We start from the raw sequence: 24,153 nt of genomic DNA, 5'->3' as shown, positions 1-24,153 counted from the left end.
CTCCAGTCCAGTCGGCAGGAAAAAATGTTGGCATTGTACATTTCTAAAAAAACAAGGATAGGTTTTCAACCTACGTTGAATGTAAAAGTTTTCGCTTTCGGTCAGAGCAAGTGACGTAGTCTATCGATCGACCATTATTGAAAGTTACGCGAGTGGATGATCATTCAAACAAACCCAGGACTTTCATCCAGGCGACTGCTATTTGTATTCCGTGTGAAACTAAAAGTTTAACGTTGACTTTATGGTTGTTACGTAACGTTACGAAAGAAAGCCTACTAAGGGTGGTTGTTATTTATCTACATTAGCTATGCTGTTACGCTTGTTACGTACGGAAATCCGCTAAGGGCGGTTGTTATATATTTTTGGTAGTTACGTTGTTACGTTGTTACGTTATGTTGATACGTTGTGTTGTTATGTTATGTTGTTACGTAATGTTGTTACGTAACGTTATGTTCCATTGTTACGTTACGTTGTTACAGTTGTTATGTAACGCTGTTATATCACGTTGTTATATTTCAGGGTCACGTTCCATTGTTCCGTTCCATTGTTCCGTTTCGTTACGTTACGCTACGTTACGTTTTTACGTTACGCTGTTGCGTTACGCTGTTACGTTACGCTGTTACGTTACGCTGTTACGTTGTTGCGTTGTTACGTTGTTACGTTACGTTGTTACGTTATTATTTTAACACAAACCATGATGTTTTTTCTAACCTTAACCAAGTAGTTTTATTGCCTAGACCTAACCAATCATTTAACAACCAAGTGGCATTGTGCGTTTCTGCAAGCGTGATACAAGGCTGAGTGGAAACATATTTATGAAATGTGTTTTTGGTTCAAATACGTAGAGATTCAATGTATCCGTGGTTTGTAGAACCATACAATGCCAACATTTTTTCTGGCAACTGGGTTGGGTACTCAGCACCAAGCCCATTTGTCCACATTAAAGATGTCAATTTGAAAAAAAAAGGGTCACAAATATATAGTTTCACCTCTAAAAGGGCTCTCTAACAGCTGGGCACTGCGGTTTTAGCAAATGTTACTCAAACAGGAATAAACAGAGCGTTTGTTGGGGAATATTTTTAGCCATGGATTAATACACATTTGCTAGCAGCAGGAGAGTGTTTGTAAGATTTACTCACTACAGTGCCCATGTTAATCGTAATGAAGGAACATGTCACCCACTGCAATGGCGTGACTCATTTATGTATTTTTAACAGTTCTTTGACCAACAATGGCTCAAAGGAATAAGCCGGCTTTGGCTACACAGGCAATACTTTTTAATAGGATCAATGCATTGTGGGTTTTGGTCTTTTCATGGGATTTATGGGCAATAAGAAAAATACAGACTTATCCTTTAGTGCTCCTCTGATAATCACATCCTTTTAAAAAGATGGATTCACTTATTCTGAATCGTTCTCGCTGGTGGGATTAATTGAACATAAAATACCCCTACATGTCAGTAGTGGGCGGTACAGCAGCTAAGGTCTTTCGCTGACTTCAGAAATCCTCAGCAGGTCCGTTATGTTTAAAGAAACAATTATCAAGCTATGTGAGTAAGTGGAAGAGTCTGCCTAAGAGAGGCCTCCAAGTCCTCAAGGTTAGGAAGCAAGGAGAGGAAACGATTCAGCACTATTTGTTAACAAGTAAAGCAATGCCAACAGCTGAGCAATCAGCAGCGATCGTTCATGCTGCAGAGGGAACTGGTTTGCAGTAATGTGTCGTTGAATCTCAGCACACTAAAGCTGGATGATGTTTATGCCTCTACTGGAGCGCTGCCAAAAAACAACATATTGCAAGAAATGTTTTGCTTGAAAAAAATACTTCCACACATGTGAATCACACACACTGCGCCATGGCTCGACTAAACTCGAGTTTATTGACGTTCAGCACTTATCGACTGCTTCGCGCTCACTTCTCGTATCTCCTGGCCCGCGCCATTATAGGACTGCAGCTCGGCTAGGATCCCATGAGCCTCCTCCAGCACAGCGCTGACCTGGTTCCACACGGCTGTCTCTGCCTCCGTGGGCTGGGCATCTGGTAGGAGACGAAGGAAGGAAAGAGGAAGAGAGGGAGTGGGAAGTGAAAGTGTGATGTAAGGTACGGTTGAAAATATTGAGGGTGAGGTGGCAGAAAAGAGGAAAGGGGAAAGATGGCGGGGAGGGTGAAGAGAACGAGAAGGATTTGAGGAGAGAAGGAGGTTAGTGATGAAGGAAGATGACATCCTAGAAGGCCAGATAAAAACCTGAGATAACTAATTACTCACTACATGACTGCAATAAAAGCGAAATGTCCCTGCAAGTGAAAATCACTGCATTTCATCGTGCTAGTGGACATTGCAGCCATCTAAGGTCAAAATCTGGCACGTAAATGAATGATCCAATTTACCCAGCATAGAATTATAGCAAAAGGCCTGCAAGCCACGCTCTGTCACACAGTGAGGTTTGATTACACCCAATAAGGACCAGGAGATGACCAGTCAGTTTCACCTCAGGGAGCTATTTGGTTGAGGGTGTAACTGCTGATTTTGATGGTTTTCAGGAGCAGTAAAAGTGGCTGGATTGCACCGCTTTGAACAATCTGTCTTTATCGTCCCAACTGTTTATTCAATGGAGATTTATAGGCCTGCTTGGTGTAATTGTCCCATCAGTTTAATATAATAGTCTTCTCACTCACTATTCCCCCTCCACGAATGGGTAAGGACTTTTATTTTTTTGCCCTTGAGGTTTAATTGTAAGAAATGTTAAAACAAACAAGCAGCAGGGAGGACGAACCTCTGGGCATGCTCACTCTTTCTCATTCTCTGTTCCACTCGTACACACTGAGCAGCGTGCATACTGTAAACTCAGTGTTTTTGCCGCAGGGCACCTCCCAGTCACAGTTCTGCTTTGTTTGCCCATGTGGCGTGCTGCATGCATGCAAGAGGGATTAGGTGTTTGAGGGACACAATTTAAGATGCGTCCTCTTGAGTCATCATTGTGTTTGGTCTTCTTTTCTTCAAACTATCCGTCTCAGTGTGTGTGACTCAGGTATGAAGTGAGAGTGGGAGTTTGCCCAGGCAGATCTCTACAGGCGGTGGCACCACTGATTATGTTTGCACCCTGAAGCATTGCCTCCCTGCAGAGAAATAGTAATCACGGAATATTTGCTATCCTACGTGCTCACTGACTGCTATAATCACACAGCAAGCATATAGCTATTTTGGTGATGACTTGTCACCAACGTGCATTTCTCTTGTAAACAACAACATCTTTTGTTTACTAGTACTAGTAGTGCTCATAGCATTAAGGGATTAGTTTTGCTTTTTTGCCGATAAATAAAAAAATGTCTATTGTATATATTTTTATATATCATTTCTATTGCGATATAGGCCAGTCCTATACAGCATTTATTTATTTTTTTCTCTATAATTTCACATGAAATTGTTATGTTCATTGGTCACACTTATAATAATCATCATTTATAAATAGTAAATTGAGCCACTGTGATGTTTTACAATTTCTTTCAAGTTTGCAAATAATATCTTACATAGATATTTATATATGTAGTATATAAAATGTTATAATGTGTGCAACGATAAACTGTTAAAATAACATAAATTATAGCATGACTAATAATTAGTAAACATTATTAATTATCATTTTGTTGTTTGTTAACAGTAAAATAACTATTTACTAAGTTGAATTAACTATCAATTTACCATTTATAAATGATGGTTATTACAAAGTGTTACCTATTGATTTTGTACTGAAGTTCTTAAAGTGAGAAATACACTATACAATACTGTATAAGTAGTATACAAAAATAGGCTTTACCATGTGGTTATTTCATGTAGACTATTTATTTATTGAATTACCATAAAACATGCTATATTGTGATATGTATCGTTATCGCGATATGAAATGGTTACTTTGGTTACCAAGCGTAATGCTTTCATGTCTGAGATGGAAACTTTAAATGAAAAATTATCCACATTTTTGTAATTTGTCATCAGATGTGATCCTTCAAAAGGTTTTATCACAGTATGATAATTTGCATTCAGACATAAATAGTTTCATAGTTCAGTAGGCTATCGAGTTTAACCAAACTTTGAGCTGTGTGACAGAGTTGACTCTGGGTTGAGAAAGGAGAGCTCACAGATGGCACGGGGCTGGTTGGGGAGGGGGGACGTGTCTAAAGCTGCCGTGCCTGAGCCTGACTCACTCCACTCGCTTTTGAAGTAAAGTGAATCACAGGCATAATAAATGAAGGGTAAATTCAGCCTGTTTGACAGCTGACGTCTCTTGCCAGCAGTGAGCTCTCCCACTCCCTCTCTAACGTACAGTCAGTAAAGGAGGAGGAGGAGGAGGAGGCCAGCTGTTAAAGGGGGAAAGTGGTTGAGGAGGGGCAGAATATATTGGGATACACTGCAAAACATCTCCATCTTAACAAGTCATTTAGTCTCAAAATCAGTCTTAAAATCCTCAGTAGGATCATTTTTGATAAAGATGACTTGATTCCAGTAGTCTATGTAGTATATTGCATTTGGTTTGGATTTTTAGCCATGATAGCAGCATGTGTTTAGTGCTAGTTAGCAAAGATGCGAACACACTGAGCTAAGATAGTGAACGTATGGTAGACATTACAATATATCTATCTATAGATATATCTATCTACAGTATAACATGAGCATGTTGGCTTTGTCATTGTGAGCATGCTAGCATGCTGATGTTAGCATTTAGTTCACTGGTTCACAACCTGGGCGTCACGACCCCTATTAGGGGTCGCCAAAGCGTCATTTCTTTAATTATACAATAGTCCTATATCTGAAGAAAACTAAATGAAATTGTAATTTTTAAAATTTGGATTATTATTTAAGATATGTAGGGAATAATGTACAGCGAGCTGGTCATTGTTGTGAAATAAACCCTGACAGGGCGATACGGCCCGAACGGAGGGGTCTTGCATCGCCCTGAAGAGGTTTATTTCACAACAATGACCTGCTAGCTGTACATTATCCCGCTTATTACACGGCGACTTACTTAAGAAATCAATATTTTGACACAAAAACGGTCCGCCAGAGTCCGACATCAGAACTGCGACCATAGTATGTTATACATAGCAACGGTCTGCTATAAAGAAATAACAGACCGTAAAAACGCCGTGATTGACCGATCAGAATCGAGTAAGGGCATGATGAAGACGTGAACACAAGTTATATTCACAGAGCCTTCCCTCTCTGCTAAACAGCCTCGTCCTGCATTAGAAAAGTACGCAGTTAAAACAATCAAAGAGCTAATAGAACAATGGCCCAGCGTCAGGGAGAAGAAAACACTGAACTTTATAAAAAAGAATACTATTAAAGGGACTCCATGTAAGAATCAGAAATTGCTTGTTTTGGTGCTTCCGTGTAGTTTGTGTTAGAACAGCGCAGTCACACGCGAGCGTGCATGGGACACCGACCCGATTTATACGCGTAAGAAGTTACAAACAGTCCCTTTAAGTATGTATGATTGTTAAAAATAAAAAAATACAAATCGCTCGTTTTATACTAACTTCCTGCAGTTATTGCGTTCACTCTTTGGGTTAATGGTACAGTTTATCAGTTGTTCTGTTATTGGTATGCACTGAGTATAATATGAAATATCCATAAAATATGTCAAAATATTAGTCAGGGGTCGTCAGTTTACTAGAAAAGGGGCCCCTTAAGGAAAAAGGTTGGGAACCATACAAGTACAGATTCACAGAGCTGCTAACATGGCTGTAGACTCTTGTGAAACACAAAATGTTTTAGGCTATTTGTTGCGACAAATTAACACTGAGTACTAAAATGAAATGACTTGTTGAGATGGACAATTTTCAGACTGCAAAGTTTAGAATTCACTGACTAGGAAAATGAGACAAAAAGAGAGAGGAGGTAGAGGTGTTTTTATTTACCAACCTCTTTCTCGATCTTTCTCTCTTTCTTTCAGTTATCAGTTTCACTCTCTGACTCACACATTATTTAGTGCAACACACACACTTACACACACACACAGGTCAGACATACAATAGGTCACACAATAGGGGATGAGGAGATGAGGAGGAGGAGGGATGACGATAGACTTTTTGTTAGACATCGTCATCCCCGAGCAACAGGAACCCACACAGGACTGGCATTCACTTTCATTTTTCTTCAGTTTTTGTAGCTTAGGAGCCGAGATCAAAGCATTATTGTTGTCATTTTGCTACAGCGTCACCATGCCATTGTGCATCTGTCTGCGTCTAATAAGATGTGGCGCGTGTGAATAAGACCCTTTAGAAAGAAGCCAAATGCCTTTCAAATGCCAGTCCCTGCAGCAGAAATCAAAAGATAAACAAGAGGGTGAGGAGGAGCAGAGCTGAGGAGGGACAAAGGGGGTAAATAAGGATGTAAGGATGACACAATGGCCAGCTAAGATTGATGGAATGAGGAAAAGAAAGCAACGAAGAGAAAGGGATAACTCAAAAAAATAAGAAGCGGATGGCCTCACGTTCAAAGTCAAGGAAAACTATTGGGCCATGCTCAAGTTCGGCGCAAGCCAGCACTTTCAGGAGGTTTCCCATGAGCCCCCTGGAACAGAGAGAGGGGAGAAGTCTGTGGGTGATGAGGGGACGGGTGTCGGGGTTGTGCGCGTGTACATGTGTGTATGTGTGTGTGAGTTGTATGTGTGTGTGTGGTGTGTGAGAGGTGAATGTGTCGGGGTGGGGGCCTGGATGAGAGGGGGTTGTTGGAATGGGAATGATGGAAGTATGTCCTGGGTGAAGCATGGCAACATGGACACAGAGCATCTTTAATCCCACTGCTATAGTTTTATTTATAGCTTGATTTGAGTAGAAAAAGTTGATTTGGTGATGATAGCAATCCTCAAGTTTAAAGGTCAAATACTACAGAGAGAAAGTCCAATTAAATCTACTTTTTCATCTGCAGATTTCTATGTAAAAATTATAAATATAAGAATGTATTACTCATTTTATGGCACACATGTTAAAAATATGGGATTATGATTGTTTCAATAGCAATTGAATAAATTATCCCGAAAATATAAACATAATTGAATAAATAAAATATTTGAAAAACAAACAAAAAATGTAATACAAAGAAAGACTACTTTAATTTATTTCTCATTTTCTGTTAAGAATCAAGCAAAAGAAAGAGAGAATGAAAAAATTGAATTTTTTTAAAATAATTCTACTTAAAAAAATACAAGAATTAATTTCTCATTTTCTGGCAAAAATCATAAATCATATGGGATTATATTTATTTCAATAACAAATGAGAAAATTATCCCAAAAATATATGAAAAGAGAGAGAATTAAAATAACTGTAAAACCAAAAAAATGTAGAAAAAAATAAAATAAAAATACTATAATTTATTCATAATTTTCTGTTCACATTTATAAATTATAAAGGATTATAGGAATTAAGCACATTGTCCCAAGAATCAAAGAGATACAAAGACAAAGAGAGTATGAAAATAATTAAAAATTAAAAAATAATTCTATGTAAAAAAAAAGAAAGAAAAAATAGTATAATGTATTCCTCATTTTCTGGCAAATAAGTTTTATTCATCCTCAATTTATTATTTTTTTCAATTCTTGAGAGATTTTGTTGAATAATATTGATATAAATCTAATTCTATAAAATTACTACCTTTAAAAATGCACACTTACAACGAGTCAAAGTCCTATATATTGTATAAAATTCAGAATATATATAAATCAGTTTTTTTTATTTGAGGACAGTGTTGTTTGAGAGGTAACAGCAGAAATGAACTCTTCTCTGAAAATCAGATGGATGCTTGTTTGCCTCACTGTAATTACCTACCAGTTTATTTATACCTATGCACCACATATATATTTCTACCGTCATTGGATAGAGCAGCTTTCAGCATCAGAAAGCAGCGAGAGTGGGACTAGAGAGCGTCTGATAATGACAAACCACACCCACAACAACACTCCATCACACCATCAACAACTCAGCAGCTCACATCCAAATATACCTCCCCGTGACCCCACCCAGCGACCTCCCACTGAACACCTCTGCTGCACACATGTGCACTCACATTTCAAGCACACCGACACGTGCACACACCCCGGCGCTCACTTACTTTCAAAGTCCAGGAAAAAATGTGGACAGTTCTCTAAATCCTTGCCAAGGACCTTAATGAGGTTCCCCATGGCTGGCGACCTGGACGGGAGGAAACAACAAAATGCATACAGTACGCAGAACCTGGCAACCCAGAGTAAATACACAACATGCACATGGAGAACACAGCAGGTTGTGAGTGTTTAATTTTTTTTTTACCCATCTGCACTTTTCTAATTATCTCTTCTTCCTCTCCTCCTCCATCCTTCTGTCTAAACAATATGTCCAGAGCGAAGTCAGACATCCCAGTCATAAATGACACTGATCACAGTTTGCATCCCATACACAGTGTATGCTGTATTCGATTAGAGGGGGGCCGAAGTCCAGTAGTGAATCATTTAGCTCACTCATCGGGAGTCACTAGAGCTGAGCAGCGGTTTTAATCCATTTACATTACTATAGTAACCTAATAAAAGCCTGCTATGTACGGCCTCCTTTCTCCTAATGCTCTTCAAGTACAGCAGTCTATGGATACTTTATGACAAGCTCTTTATACTTCATACCCAAAGGCCAGATGCCAGAGCTTTATGAGACCAATGATGCACGCTTTATCAGATTATACTGCAGGTCAGACGGGCAGGATAAACAGCATTATATGCTTGTATGTTCAGATAAAACAACATATGTCAGGTGTTTTAATAATGAAGACCACGACAGTGGACCCCTGGTTTCAACCTCTTCAATCCCAGTGGGCCAGACGGTGTAGACGCCAAATATTATTCAAAATAGGGGTGGGCCGTATCACAAAATTAGGTTTTGATCCGATACCAAGTAATAAGGCCAGAGCCAGCATTTAAAAATGAAAAACAGCTCACCTCTACATAATAGAACATAAGCTAATGAGTCACGATTTATGAGGTGGATGCATCATTAAAAGGATCCTTCTGAATACATTTTCATCACCACCAAAAATTAAGCATATCTTTTTATTATTCTATGATAATTTTATCACGAACACATTAAAAAAAGTAAGATTTTTAATAGGAAATTTATGTGATATTGTGGCAAAAGATTGTGTGTGAATGCTTTGAACTAACGGTGATTACAGTATTCACACAACAGCAGCCAGAGATGGGGACTTGGACTCACACTTAAGTCGCAAACACAGTGACTTGTGGCTTGGACTTACAAAAGATGACTTGTGAGCATGTGAACTGTCACTAGTTGGAGACCAAGTGTACTTATACAATACGGTTGTACTCTAACTGTTATTGAAAAATATGTTACGGTTATTATTGCATGCTCAGTAATGTTTAGGGCTGTGTTTTGGCAAGAATCTGGCGATATGATACTTATCATGATACAGGGGTTACAATTCAGTATATTGCGATATATTGTGATACAGTAAGGAAAGTGATATATTGCGATTTAAAAAAAATCTAATTTTAGGAAAACTGTCATAGTATAAAGAAGACTCCACCATATATATAACATCTGAGTACAATTTGTATGCTGCATTCTGGATCTGCATTAGTATTTATCACAGTCACTGTAAAATCCGACATCATAGCTCTACTTTGAAATGAAATAAAGTATTGACTGAGTTAATCTTTGCATGTAAACTATTAATTAAACATCAATAGTTTTTGAGAATTGATAAAGTATCACAAAACATAATATCACGATACTCAATATTTTCAATATTTTCTTACACGCCTAGTAATGTTAGCAATATTTTCCTGTTGCCCTGAGTAATGTCAGTTTATATCCAAAATACAGCTGTCTACTTTAAATGAAAAATGTTTTTTTCCATATTGCTTTGCTGATACTGTATGCTAATAGATAAAGGCGTGATGATACAGTACATGCTTTTAATTCCTTAGATATAGCTATGCCATGTTTTAAGCAGACTGGATGGCATGCAGCAGATGATAGGACGCTCATTACAACCAGAAGAGACTTTACTTGGACTTGCAAAAAACAAATTGTGAGCATCTCTGACAATAGCAGAGAAGTAATATTCCTGCCTAGAATATGATCTAACATGGATCTATCTTTTGGTATCGGTCCTGTTGCCGCTTGTAGCTATCTATATTCAAAACAGTTACTTAGTATTTTAGTATTAGTATCTATACTTAAGGTATCGGACCACCAACCCCTAGTTCAAACACACAGTTTAGTGGTGTGTAATTGATGGAGACTTCAATGTTTCCACAAATACCAAATATGTCAGAATTGTGTTTAAAATGATGCCCAAGACATATAGAGTATTTCCATTTGAATGAATGGTGCAGCTGTAAGACATACAGTGTCACATCATACAGCTTCAATAAAGAGCTGGAACAAGCTGATACAGAGAAAATGTGACATTGTCAGACAGTGCGTAATAACATGTTTTTAACAACCTCAAAGCTACTTAAAGAGGGAATTTAAGGAAAATGGATGTTAAGGGATCAAAGAGGGAGAAGATTGAGAGGCCGCATAATAAAAACACAGAATAAACACAAAAACCAAGTGGAATCCAATATTCAAAAATGACTCTCAGCTGTGCGAGTATTAAAGCCTCTCCTCCCCTTCTCGATCATAAAGAGCCATCGGTGGCAGCTGCCAAGTTTCACTTCCTCTGCCGTACCCTCTGTGTTTATGTGCTATGTTAGCACATAGCGAAGGCCTATCAGTTTCCCCCCTGCAAGACTGATTTACTGGCCAGCATTAGCATGTTTACGAGATGCCACCGTCCCGCAAAAAAAAAGCCGGTCTTTTCACTGTTACTCAGCAAGAATGGGTGTTGCATTGCAGCACTGAGGTTCAGATGAGAGGCAGGATGGAGGTACACTGCCAGACAGTTGGCTGACATTCTCCAAAGTATAGTGGTTTCTCTCTCAGATGAGTATCTACTGTATTATATACGTCTACAAACTCTGTTGGGAGGCAGAGAAAGAGAGCTATATGCTGAGTCACTGCTGTAACCCGTGAGCATCAGGTCCAGACGTGTAAAAACGCATCCCCGTCTCCTCCTGACTTTTAGACCACCTGCTCCCAGATTCACGCTGAACTGACGCTATGAATATATGAATAACAGATCCATATCTTACAAGGTGATTGCAAAGGCGAAATCAGATTCAAATCATAAAGCAACGAAAGCTCCCTGACATGTGAATAGGTGAGTGTGTGTTAGAGGTAGCCACACACACACACACGTTAACACACACACACTAAGACTGGAGCAGCATGTGGTCCATCCTGAGAGCAGCGCTCGGCTGATGGTTGCCAGGTTACTGTTGGCCTGGTAATATCGTCTGCTCGTCTCAGCAGAAGATGTGGAGAGAAAAAAGCATCCAGCTCTGCGCACACACACTAGGTCAGTTGCTTACAACAGTGATGTGATGCATCAATCTTTACTTAAACGGCAGTCAGCCTTTCTATTAATTGCAGAACAAAGATGTAAACACAAAAAAACAGGAAGTCAAGTAACCGGCAGCTTCTTACACCTCTCCATTCTTACCCTCTTATCCTACGAGTGATTCGCCTCTTCCTTTATCTTTCGCCCTCAGTTTCTTCTAACCCCCGTCCTGTCCTTGTCCTCCCTGCTTTGTGAAATCGTTGCTGTGAGTAAATCCCAGGTTAGCTCGGCTCAGAGCGATGACTGCAGTCCCACGGTGGCACCGGTTGCCACTCTGCTGTTCATAGAGACTGATGTAAACTTCTGCTCTCGCTCTTTCTCCCTCTTCTGCCTCTGTGTATCTCCGTCCACTTCACACTTCTCTTTTTCAGCCATCTATTTAAAGGCCTGTGGTTTTTTCTCTATTTGGTCTGTGCGCTACAGTAGATGCTGCTTTTTGTTTTGTTTTCAAGCCGTTTGTAGAATAGGATAATGTGAGGTTGTTGGTATAAAGAGCATAAGATTATTTATATTTCTTCTGTCTTTTTCCTCTGGCCGTATCATCCTGATGCGTGACCGAATTTTTTCAGCTCTTACGCAAACAGAGAAAACTCCTTCTCTCTTTTTCGTTTCTGACGTCAGACTGGGTTCCTCAAAAATATCCCCTCTGCCTCACTTCTCTATTTCACCACTCTCCCCGGCTCGCCTGGGCTCGTCTTGTCACAGGACATCTATGTCACGGTGCCATTCGGTTTCACTGGTGGCCCTTAGGTGCAAACAAATCTAAGTGGCAGAATGGAAATGGAGATCAGGCTGCGCAAACACACCGGCGTCCATTAAAGCCGTTGGATGTATCGCAGGCTCACTGTTTGAACATTAAGACACGGCATTCTCTGAATTAGGAAGTGTGTTTGGTGGCCACCAGTTGCAGTTTCTGTTACACGCACAATGTTTGCAGTCAGCCAGCGTGAAAGTGGAGCAAAGTGCTTGTCTTATGCAACCGTGCAGCACACTGTTCTCATCTGTAGTCCGGCAAGAGAAACCAAGCCGGGGGGCTCCTCGAGTCTTAATAAAGACACGGTTTGGCTCCCACATGGCGGCTGAAAAGCAAACCTGGTCCAGACTGGAAGCCAAAGCGTCAGAGCGAGGCCTCCCGGCTTCCTTTCAGCTCTTACTGAAAGATTCCTCCTGTTACAGCCCAGGAGCTTCACCAGTGTGGATTTATACCAAGCACAGAAACACCACCGCTCTTCCTTGCCAAGGCTAACCACTATTAACACACCAATAATACCATCTGAATTCCTTTTCTCCATCTGCGCGTCTCTTTCTCTCTGCCTCTAAACCACAATGATCTCTCTTTCTGTCGCACAATGGCTGACTGGGTGTTCAGTGGCCTGTGAATCAAACCATGCAGCAGCTGTACTGTACACAACGGATGCAGCGACTGTACTATCTTTCCTCTCTACCCATCACAGTTCCTTATTCCTAAATTGTCCATCCGTCTCTCCGACTCGCCCATATGGTGTTGTGTCCTTATTTTTCAGCTGCTGTTCTCTCTCTCTCTCTTTTTTCTCTCAGCATTTTTCCACTCCTCATTTTTTATTCCTACCTTCGCTTGTGTTTATCCCTCTGGAACACTTCACTGCATCAACCAGGGCTTGTCAGCTCCACACAGTGGTTACAGCATCAGCACCCACCACCTGACAAACAGACGGACAGGTAGACAGAGAGAAAGAGAAATTAACATAAAATTGAACATCATGCACAGTAGAGTGTCGGGAAAAGCAGGAATGTAGAAGGCTTGATTTTTGGTTTTAAGGATGCGTTGAGTCAACCATGGCAAGTAAAAGCAGGGCCGTAAAGGGCAAATTAACATAAGAACAAAAAAATAAAATAATAATTATGTAATTAGGCTAGTGCTAGTTTGCCTTGAGGTGAGAATATGATTTCACCTAGCTAGCTTTGCAGTGAATCTTGACAGAGATTTATCCTGCTACTACATCGAAAAATGTTTCTAGTCTATAGTTTATACCTGCAATAACTGTTTTTGCCCACTTGGAGACAACAGAAACAAGCTGTGATCACAACACTAACATACTATCAACTGAGCTGAATGAGTGAACATGTTAGCCTACATTTGAAGTTGTGTTTGTGTGCACGCAATGAATGTAAATCCAATATTCAATCTCCTTTTAGCTCTGTTTTGGTCTTCGCTAACTCCTGTGAAAAATGTCCTTCTCTTTAGCTGCTAAATGCTTCACTACATTCACCAGCTAGCTGTTAAGTCTTTCTGCCATTTGGTGCTGCACCAGGCTGTTCTCATTCCCAGGGAGTAAAATACCGATGTTTTGTCACGACCGTTGGTGTTCGATACCGCTGCACAAGACGCCCTTAAGTGTCGGTATGAGACACACCGGGTTTTCCATTAACTACGATGTAAACCCATCTGCGGTAACAGTAAACGCTCAGAGAAAGTGCTGTAGTTTAAAGAGACACATAGGGCTGGTGGGAGGGAAGGTGGATGGGTTCAAAAAACACAGGGCTTTCATCCGGGAGACCAATGTTCATGTCCCGTGCGATATGTTTCACTTTCACTTTACAATCAGCGGATTGTACGTGTCCCTTGTTCACAACGTCAAGTCACATTTTCACTGTACAACCGTATTAATTTTAAGCCCAACCATGTTGTATTTTCCTAAACCTAACTAAGTGGTTTTGATGCCTAAACCTAAGCAAGTGTTTGTGTTTAATTGACAACATTAAGCATGTGTTTACTGCAGGCGAAAATTGACGCCGAGGGGGTCTGACAAAGCGTCAGTATGTAATGAGTTGGGATGAGAACGTGTTGGCTGCACAGATGGCGTACAGTGGTTCTGTAGAGCTTTTTCACTGAAAACAGCTGCCTGGTAAGAATATTTTGGTCTTTTTGGTCACCAGAAAACCAAAACAGTGAGCTGAAACAAGCTAAAAGGTTCAGCAGTGCTGAGAGGAACTGCAGAGTCAGGTGATAGTTCTCTGTGAGCTTGTCACTATGAACAACCTCTTTTATATTAGATGTTATTTGAGATATTATTATTATTATTTAAAAAAGATTAGAGGCACTGTAAGTGTCCCATGATGGTCCAGATGGAGTGATACTGGTCCAGATGGAGTGATACTACTTGAGCAATAAGTTTCTACACAGCAGTTAATCCCTCATGGATCAGAAACAAAAAGATGTATATAGCTTCAATCCAAAATTATCAGTACTTCCCTTCCCAAAAGCTAAATCAGTCTAATCTGAGAACCTAGAAGGTATTTCTTTCTTTCCCATTTTTACATTTCGATAATGGATTAAGCTCGTTAAGCTTATCTCCCTCATTGTGCGGCTCGAACAACTCCGGTGCTGTCTTACCCGCTGACTGGTGTAACTATTAACACAACTGCTGCTGCCGTTGCATCATCGAATCTCATCAGGAGAGAGTGCAGACAGGAGAGAGGCCGGGTGGGGGGGGCCTTTGAAGAATAGTTGCCAGGGAAACACAGCCTCTTATTCTCATGGCAACACACAGTCCGGTACCGTTCAGTGTTGGCAATCAGGTGGATTGGATGGCTGGATGAATGAATGGATGTATAGACTATAGGCTCCTTAATCTCCAGAGTGTGGGACACCAAAGCATTGACTTTACTGCTTGTGGGGGTTGTAAACCAAACTGTCCACTGCTGGAATTACATGTCCTTTACCTTAAATAGGGATTTTTATTTTCACTGTGTGTTCCCTTAAAGTTAATTGCCTAATGCGTATTGATCTCTCTTCTCAGTGAAAGGGCAAAGGTCAAGTACTGCACAGGATGCTGAGGTCAAGGGAGGTGACAACTTGAACTAAGCCACTGAGGCTATCACGCGTCGACAGAGTTTCGGTAAGATAAACATCATCTCACTTTGAAAACTGACATGATGTGGTACCTAAACTGTGTCTGTATATGAGTCTCATATGTCAACAGGGAAAGTCCCTCAGAAACTCACATCATATACATTTTCTCATATTTCTAACCACAGAGAAGTTGTTGTTTTAGTTACAGACATATCATTAATGAAAGGCCAGCAGCTCTTGTCGTAAATATTAATGGATTTTTCAGATCAAATTGAGAGCAGACATATCATTTCACTCCGGCTTCAGGACCCTGACTACACAGTTTGATGGATTACTATTTTCAGTTAATTAGTTGAGTGCTTTAGTTTTCCATTAGAGCTCATTGCCACCTGTTTGCTTTCTCAGCACTGTTTATAATCTGATCCATACACAAACTTCCGTCTTTGTTTTTGCTATACAGCGTGTGGGTGTGAGATGCAGTGGAGAATTAAAGCGACATCTCCACTCTCGTACAATTCCTGAGCATCGTGCGACTACTTCACTCAGAGCAGCTGTCAATCACAGCTGTCAATCATGACGTCTCACCCCCTTTTTACAGCATCAAATAACTAATTAAAGCCAAACTTATCAGAAAAAATAAACTTGAACATACATCAGCGTGATAACAACTACATTAAATGCTAGAAACCATCTTTGGGGAAAAATATATTTGACGTGTACTTTGACTTTTTAGTTTGGCAAGAGGCTCCAGAACAGATTCAGTGCTGGGCTTGAAGGTTCATTCATGACCTTGGACACAACAGCTTCACAAAACAATTCTCACAACACGGTCTACTTGTTGTTTCTGTTACCACGTGACCGGAATCCCATACCATGTGGCAACGACTAAACCATGATTCTTCCAAAAGATATCCCCTCATTTGGTGTTTTGGTGATAGCAGATGGCACGTCGCTCCAAAATCTCCCATCAACTGATCTAAGATCTGGTGGCTCTAAAGGCAATAGCATACGATTCATACCATTCATAGCTATACCTACGAAAACGAATGCACTTTAACTTGTATATGTCCCATGAAATCAATTTGTATGTAATCCACATAATCGTGAACCAGGAAGTATAAAGAGAGACAAACGCAGCGAATAAAGGAGGTCGGGATGGACGGGTGGGTCAAAAAACTCAGGACTTTCGACGACCGCTCTTCATACCCTTTGTGAAATCAGAAATACATGTTGATTTAGTTGGAATGTAACTTCCATACTTAAGTTATACAACTTCCGTAGTTATTTTAACCCAAATCACAATCTTTTACTAAACCAAACTAAGTAGTTTTGTTGCCTAAACCTAACCAAGTTGTTTCCAGTGAACATGGAAGTTTATTTTGAAAAGACTGCATGCATGTAACGAGCAGAAATTGACACTAGTTGCTGGACATTCATAGGAAAACACAAAAAATTAAGAATCATTTTTTGTAAGATATCATACGAACCGTTGTATGAGGATGCGTTCACATTCAGTGACACTGAACACTCCGCAAATTTAGCGAGGTTTTTCCTTTTATCTGTTACTAGTCTGTGTGAATATAGTGTTGATATAAGATTTTCTTTTGTTTGAAGTATTTAAAGTCAAAACCAATCAATCAGATTCCAGGAAGACTTTGATATTGGCGCTGCCGCTTGATGAGCCCCATCATGAATCAGTGTCCAGCTAATCAAATATTAAACTACTCTGCAGTCTCCAGTGAGCAGACACTGAGAGAGACGTCTGGCCAATCGGAGGGAGAGTCTTTAAATATAGTTGCTTTTTCAGCAACCTCAGAAAGAGATGGTGAGCGGATGGAGGGAAGGAGGGGAAAGCAAGAGATCACAAAGTCATTGTATGCAGACATCTGTCCGTTTAGTTGAGAGTCCGTGGTACTTTGTTCATGTTAGTTCTGCCCACTGAACAGGCCCTTCTTTAAAAAACCCCACTGGTGATTATTCCTATTCTTGCTCTCTATCTCTTTCACTCTTCTTAACCTTTCGCCCGTTCTCTCGACACACCCCTCTCTCCGCCCCCCGTTCACTCTTTTATGCAGCCGCTCATTCACTCATCTTCTCACCGCTCACCCTTTCGACCTCTCCCTCTGTTTGTGTGTCTTTTACATCCTCCCTCTATCTTTTCATTCTTTGTTCTCAGTGTATTCTCCCTAAAGGTAGAGATGAGTGCAGGAGGCTGCGGATAAACCACCATGCAGTACGTGTGTTTTGAGAGTCAGGAGGGGAAAAGAGGAGGCAGTAGAGTGAACTGAACACCCACCTAAACTCAGTTAGTCCTCTGTTTTGTTTGGAGAAAAGGTGAATTATATAACGTGCAGTGTTGGTATAATGTACGCTGCTGTAAGTAGCGTTATGGTGATGCTGGTGGTAGGTGGGAGGGAAAATAGTTGATGATCATCATATACTGGAGGTCAGTTTTGTGGGAGGAGAGGAGATGAGAGAAATGAGATGGACAGGAGAGAAGAGTAAAGGAGAGGAGAAGCAAAGGAAAGGAGAGGAAAGGAGAGGAGAATACAGAAAGGAAAGGATAAGAAAGGAGAGGAGAGGAAAGGAAAATAAAGGAAAGGAGAGGAGGGGAGAAGATAGAAAAGGAAAAGACAAGAAAACAGACAAGAAGATGAGTGGAGAGGAAAGGAAAAGAAAGGAGCGGAGAGGAGAGGGGAAGATAGAAAAGGAAAAGACAAGAAAGGAGATGAAAATACAGAAAAGAAGATGAGATGAGAGGAAAGGAAAGGGAAAGAATGGAAAAGAATGGAAAGGATTGGAGAGGAAAAGATAAAAAGGGAAAGGACAAGGAAGGAGAGGAGAGGAGAGGAAAGGAAAGGAAAGGAGAGGAGAGGAGAGGAGAGGAAAGGAAAAGAAAGGAGAAGACAGAAAAGGAAAGGACAGGAGAGGAGAGGAAAGGACAGGAAAAGACAGAAAAAGGAGAAGAGAGGAAAGGAAAAGAAAGGAGAAGACAGGAAAGGAAAAGACAGAAGAAGAGGAGAGGAAAGGAAAAGAAAGGAGAGGAGAGGAGAGGAGAGGAGAGGAAAGGAAAGGGAAAGAATGGAAAAGAATGGAAAGGTTTGGAGAGGAAAAGATAAAAAGGGAAAGGACAAGGAAGGAGAGGAGAGGAGAGGAAAGGAAAGGAAAGGAAAAGACAGAAAAAGGAAAAGAGAGGAGAGGAAAGGAAAAGAAAGGAGAAGACAGAAAAGGAAAGGACAGGAGAGGAGAGGAAAGGACAGGAAAAGACAGAAAAAGGAGAGGAGAGGAAAGGAAAAGAAAGGAGAAGACAGGAAAGGAAAAGACAGAGAAGAAGAGGAGAGGAAAGGAAAAGAAAGGAGAGGAGAAGAGAGGAGAGGAGAGGAGAGGAGAGGAAAAGGACAGAGAAGACAGAAATGGAGAGGAGAGGAGAGGAGCATTGACAAAGAGCTAGTTTCAGGAGTATAATGGGAGGTGGCAGTGTCAAACCCAGCTAGACCATCGCTAAAGATTGACTGCCGATGGAATGCTACAGCCAATTTGCCTCAGGCCTACACACGCACACACACACACACACACACACACACACACGCACACACGCACACATTGACACACATCCATACAATATTATAGATACTGCCGTCCTTCACGGAGGTGAGGAGGGAAGGAGAATAAAAGGGGAGAGTGGCTGAGCGTGAGAGCGAAGGATGGAGCGCCAGAGAGCAAAATAGATAGATGGAAATGGAAGGAGGAGGTTACGATTCTTCAGCATCACCCCTCCCCCTTCTCACACACACACACATGCACACACACACACACACACTGGCTGAGTCTGAGTCCAGAGCGGCGCACGGTGCCTCATGAAAGGGCGATTGCAAATGAGCATTGTGATTCTCTGTGCTGCAAGGCTGACAAAGAAAAAGGGGTGGATAGAGTGAGAAAGATGTCAGAGAGAGAGGGGTATGGCATATTTAAGCTGTACTTGAATCCATTTTCAGTGTGTAACATGCTTCAGTGTGATCATTTTTTTGGTTAAAATAAAGAACTGGGGCAGCAACTGAGGGATTTCAAGGTTTATTTGCTCAGAGGGGGAGCTCTAATGTCTCTCTTGTGTAGATATTTCTGAAGGTTTATGTGCATTAAGTGCATTTGCATTGATTATATACAGTATCCTGTTTGTCTAAGTGTCTAACATGAAAGATACTTGGTAATATATCCTTTTCAATGCTCTGTTTTCTTTCTTTTCTCCACCACAGAGATGAATATATGCCTTATATTTAATGTAGCCATTAATATTTGAGTACCACAATTGGGCTCAGGGGTGTTTTGAACCTCGGAAAAGCAGAGCGTTGTAAAAATCGCAGCTTTGAATTGCAGTTTTCCTCTCTCTGAGCTTCAGCTGTCGGAGGAGGAATGTAAGCTCTTGTTATCTTTATTTGTGATGTGGGATGCCAATTAGCTGCTATCAAAGGGAGTGCTATAGTCTTTTAGGGGTTGACACATACCCGCACGGGGAGCTTCTGATGTGTGTATGTGCATACCTGTGTGTTACTGTCATTGCTAGGACTATTGTTGCACCCACCACCCCCTTTCCTTGTCCTTCCATGACCCCCTGCTATCTGTAAACAAAGAGAGCAGCGATATACGTCTGTACAGCCAGCCACTCTTTGTCCCTGATGGACTGCTTACACACTGCTTCATATAGGTCAGGGCTGTGTGTGTGTGTGTGTGTGTGTGTGTGTGTGTGTGTGTGTATAAGAGTGTGTTTACATTTGAAGTTAATTTCATTGGGATGAAAATAAAATTTAATTGAGTTGAATTGATTTGAATTTATTTGAATCGTGCCGTCTGTGTGTGATGTGCAGAGCCCTGTACGTACATTAAATTGAATTAATTTGCGCTGAGCTGGTTTGACTTGAATCAAATTGAACTAAACATTTGTGTGTGTGTGTGTGTGTGTGTGTGTGTGTGTGTGTGCGTGTGTGTGTGTGTGTTAAACAGAGATTGAGTGACAAGGACTACTATAAAACAGTACATAAAGGCAGTTTGAACTCCCTGGTGTCTCTCTCTCTGGCTTGTAATTCTCCTCTCTCCTTCAACTCTCCTTCACTCTGTCAGTCCATTCATTGTCCGTCTGTCTGCTTATCTTTCTGTCTGTCCACTTCCTCGCCTACTTCTCCGCCAGCAATTCTTCTCTTCTTTTACACAATTATATGTTTTGTTTGTGTCAGAAATCGAAATCCCTACTCCTACTACTGCCTCATTCAGATCCTTTCTGTCCCCTTGTAGGTGTGTTCCAACTCCATACCGTACAGACTTTTTTATTTTTAAAGATTGTTTTTTTTGTCTTTCTTCACCTTTATTGGACAGTAGCTGATAGTACAGACACAGACTGAAAACATGGCATGACAGAGAAGGGTATGACCTGCAACAAAGGTGCCCAGTCAGGATCAAACTGGAAACGTTGTGGCTAAAGCAGTCATTCCCAAAGACTGGGTCGGGACCCACAGGTGGGTCGCAGGAGACTTCATTGGGGTCGCCAAATAAATTTGCAGTATTTCTTCTGTAGTCTTTTTACATTTATATCTGCAGTATACCTTTGAGCCATGTGAGTTCTGAATGTTTGTATTGTTCTGATAATTGTAGCCTAATTGTAACATTGAATCTAATATGAAAGGCTAGCTTACATTCTGTTTATTGTTAATTCTGCGTAAATGCATGTCTTTGGTCTCATTTATTAAGTATTTAACATGTATATGTTTTCAATAAGACATGCATAAAACAAAGTTGTGATTTATCAAGCATATATCTCCTTGAAATGGCTGGTTTACCTATTTAACATAATATAAGGTGATGAGGAAATAGCAGCAATAATGGTCAGGAACGTTCATTTACGCACAAATTCGCTCTTCTCACGATTTATAGATAAGACCTATTGTGAATTGGGTTGCTAAGGTTTGTCATTTTTAAAAGAGTGGGTCCCCTCTAAAAAAAAGTTTTGGAAAGACTGGTCTTAAGCACCAAGCCACCATAATAAGTCTGAAATGTGTACACACTGGAAAAAAATGCCTGTAAAATTTTACAATTTTATCACAATGGATATAGATAAAAGTGAGAGTAGTACATTTTCCAGAGTGATCTTAGAAAACAAAGAATAGAAAAAAAAATATTTGGAAGAGCATTTTGCTTTCTCTCTCGCACAAAAATAAAGTAGACCTCTGAATCACTGTCCACATCTCTGATTTTTCAGAAATTCCAATGTGTTGTTTACATTGACCGCTGTTTCCCTGGTTGGAAAAACAATTAATCCAATCAGAGTTTTGTAGGTGGGCCTAACATTGTGTTCTAACTGGATGCAAGCATCCGACTATCACATCACGTAGCATTGTACGCTCTTTGTCCACACTTAATACCATAGCAACCATATCAGACTGGAGACGTATCCACTTAAAATATGGGTTAGTAGTACTGTACTATAGTAGATACTGCTATCTTCCTACGTTTGTACTTTTTAATTAGAAAACACATTTTTTATATATTGTGATATTTACTGTACATAACACACAATAGCCAACATCAAGTATGTTGTTAATAGCGATCTTCCTCCAGCCAGCTGCCACCTTATTTAGGTTTTTGTAGTGAAATGAGGAGATATTGTACTGATAACTCCTCAGGCCCGCCGTGCATCGTGCTCGTGCCTGGGGCGAAATGCGTCAACGCCACAGGCAGCGACATAAACAGGTGCCGAGATACAGCGCAGGGAGTCTAACAACAGATTAATCTAACATTTTGACTGATTTTTTCATAACCAAGAATGGTGACGTCATCTTCCCGTGCCAGAGCCAGAAAAATTATGACAGGAAAAATTGTCACAAAAATGACAACATGCATGGACGAGGTTGTCGCATCTTTAGGCTGCAGGTTGTTGTGAGCCGATTTATAAATATAACAACTCTTAAATAAACAGAAGACTAAAAACAAAATCAATGTCAGAGAGAATAATAGAGTGAAAAAAAAAGGGCTACTACTCGAAGTCTGATTTTCAGGCATTAAAGTACAGTCATTTTTGTATATTACAGTAACAGCAAAATAGTATACTGTTTATACTTGTATGTAGTACATACTGTATACTATTACTACGCATGTGTAGAATTGGGAAACAGGATGTGTCCCGCAGCACATGACCACAGAGAATGAATGAATGCGGTGACCTCTGACACCAGCGTGACCTAGAATCTATATACAGCTCGGTGTGTGGAAGTCGTCCACTCTATACATACTGGGAAGAGCTGCATGTCCTTGACGGAGGCGATGCTCCATCACACTGTGCTGCAGTGTGTCTCACATGGCAGAGGATGCGGTGTTACACTATTCTCGGTCCCACTGGGAGGGGCAGAATCTCCCCGGCAGCAGCTCTCAAATATAGGAAATTGGCTGCGATGTAATGTATGGGCTCATGATGACGCAGAGAAAAAAATAATTGATGGAACAGGATGAGAAAAAGTTGATTTGGGACAATTTGGTGGATCCCCTAGTGTGAAAGTTTGAGATCTTGGCTCTTTTTGTGGTTTATTTCTGTCCAAGGATTTATTTCGAGTTACAATGCCTATTCTCTCTTTGTAGTTTGATGCAAAAAGAATGATATATACAGTAGATGAATCATCACTGGCTCAAGCTGAACTAATTAGTGAGCATGTGTGTGTGTGTGTGTGTGTGTGTGTGTGTGTGTGTGTGTGTGTGTTTGTGTGCACAGAAATGGAAAAAAATAGAGTCGTTGTGTATCGTCTCACAAGCCTGATCAAACACTGAACACAAGCGTGGATGCCAGCAACCCAATGTGCCCACGGGCAGATCTGGCATACACACATGTGGACAAACACACACACACACACAGAAACAGATAGCAACATACAAAGACAGTGATGATACTGAAATGAGAACCGTTCACTAAGTCCCGCCCTCCTTGGTTACCGTTGCTATGCTTGTCAAGCTTTCCGTTCTTGCACGACACATGCAGTTTACAATAATACCAATGATCAGCCTATAACTTGAAATTTTTAGTAAGTTTTAAAACAATGGCTCCTTGATTTCACACAGACGTAGACATTAGGCTTTTCTCAGTTGGTGATCCATGTAGGAGGCAAGGAAATAAAGGAGCAGCATTGTTTCTGTACTGCTTGTTTGAATTAGTCTGTTGAGGAGTAGTTGTGCTTGAAACGCCTCCTAGGTGCAATGAATAAGTGGACATTGGAGCCCTGCAGTGTGCGAGCTATTTATTTGTTTATTCCATAGAGCTTGTTTGCCCTAGTATTACAAACAGTGCTGGCGATATGCAGAAATTCAAATATCACAATATTTTTTACCAAATACCTCGTTATCGATATTGCTGTTGAGTTCAGAAAATGACATCACTTTACTGTAATACAGCCTTCAAAACCAGGAAAAGACAACACTTATGCCGTATTACGATGTCCAAAATCTAAGACGATATCTATTCTCATATCTCAATATCAATATAATATCGATATCTTGCCCAGCCTTAACACAGCGCAGTATGATGAGGGAAATTTTGAAGATCAGACAGTAATTTCAACCTGACATACTAACCCTGTTTGTTTGTTACAGAAAGACATACTTGGACAAGCAACACAGAGGTTATGGTGGTTGTATTTATGCTTAATTAATGGCATTAAAGGACTGATTGATGTGTTTGGCAAAATATCCAGTAATATTGGCTTGGGTTGCTGATGTGTCAAACATAATAAAGAGCATGACAGAGCTGCTAACGTTAGCCTAGACTCTGATATAGTATCATTCAGGACTCCCAAACTGTAGGTA

General features: G+C 40.5%; 1 protein-coding gene and 1 long non-coding RNA gene across 6 annotated transcripts in view; one reads left to right on the top strand and one right to left on the bottom strand.

Moving 5' to 3' along the window:
* fam49al (family with sequence similarity 49 member A, like) overlaps window positions 1-24,153 on the bottom strand; it is a 44,307-nt gene that overhangs the window by 11,500 nt on the left and 8,654 nt on the right. The window contains exons 2-4 of one of the 5 annotated variants that reach the window (XM_037795380.1): window positions 13,075-13,165; window positions 6,489-6,568; window positions 1,913-2,034 (exon numbers count right to left, since the gene is read on the bottom strand). In XM_037795380.1, the coding sequence (XP_037651308.1) occupies window positions 1,913-2,034; window positions 6,489-6,561 (195 nt within the window). In that variant the 5' untranslated portion in view covers window positions 6,562-6,568; window positions 13,075-13,165. Of the gene's footprint in view, window positions 1-1,912; window positions 2,035-6,488; window positions 6,569-8,105; window positions 8,186-11,588; window positions 12,051-13,074; window positions 13,166-24,153 lie in introns of those variants that run through there. The other 4 variants (XM_037795384.1, XM_037795385.1, XM_037795381.1 and 1 more) reach the window with 4 other exon arrangements.
* Window positions 14,139-24,153, top strand: part of LOC119503541 — a 34,106-nt gene continuing 24,091 nt past the window's right edge. Inside the window, exon 1 of the long non-coding RNA XR_005210336.1 lies at window positions 14,139-15,364. This is a non-coding gene — a long non-coding RNA (uncharacterized LOC119503541). The remainder of the gene's footprint in view (window positions 15,365-24,153) is intronic.

Source organism: Sebastes umbrosus, chromosome 15 (assembly GCF_015220745.1).
Source record: "Sebastes umbrosus isolate fSebUmb1 chromosome 15, fSebUmb1.pri, whole genome shotgun sequence".
Lineage (NCBI taxonomy): Eukaryota > Metazoa > Chordata > Actinopteri > Perciformes > Sebastidae > Sebastes > Sebastes umbrosus.
Note: the sequence above shows the minus strand (reverse complement) of the source record. Positions and strands in the feature narration are given on the sequence as shown.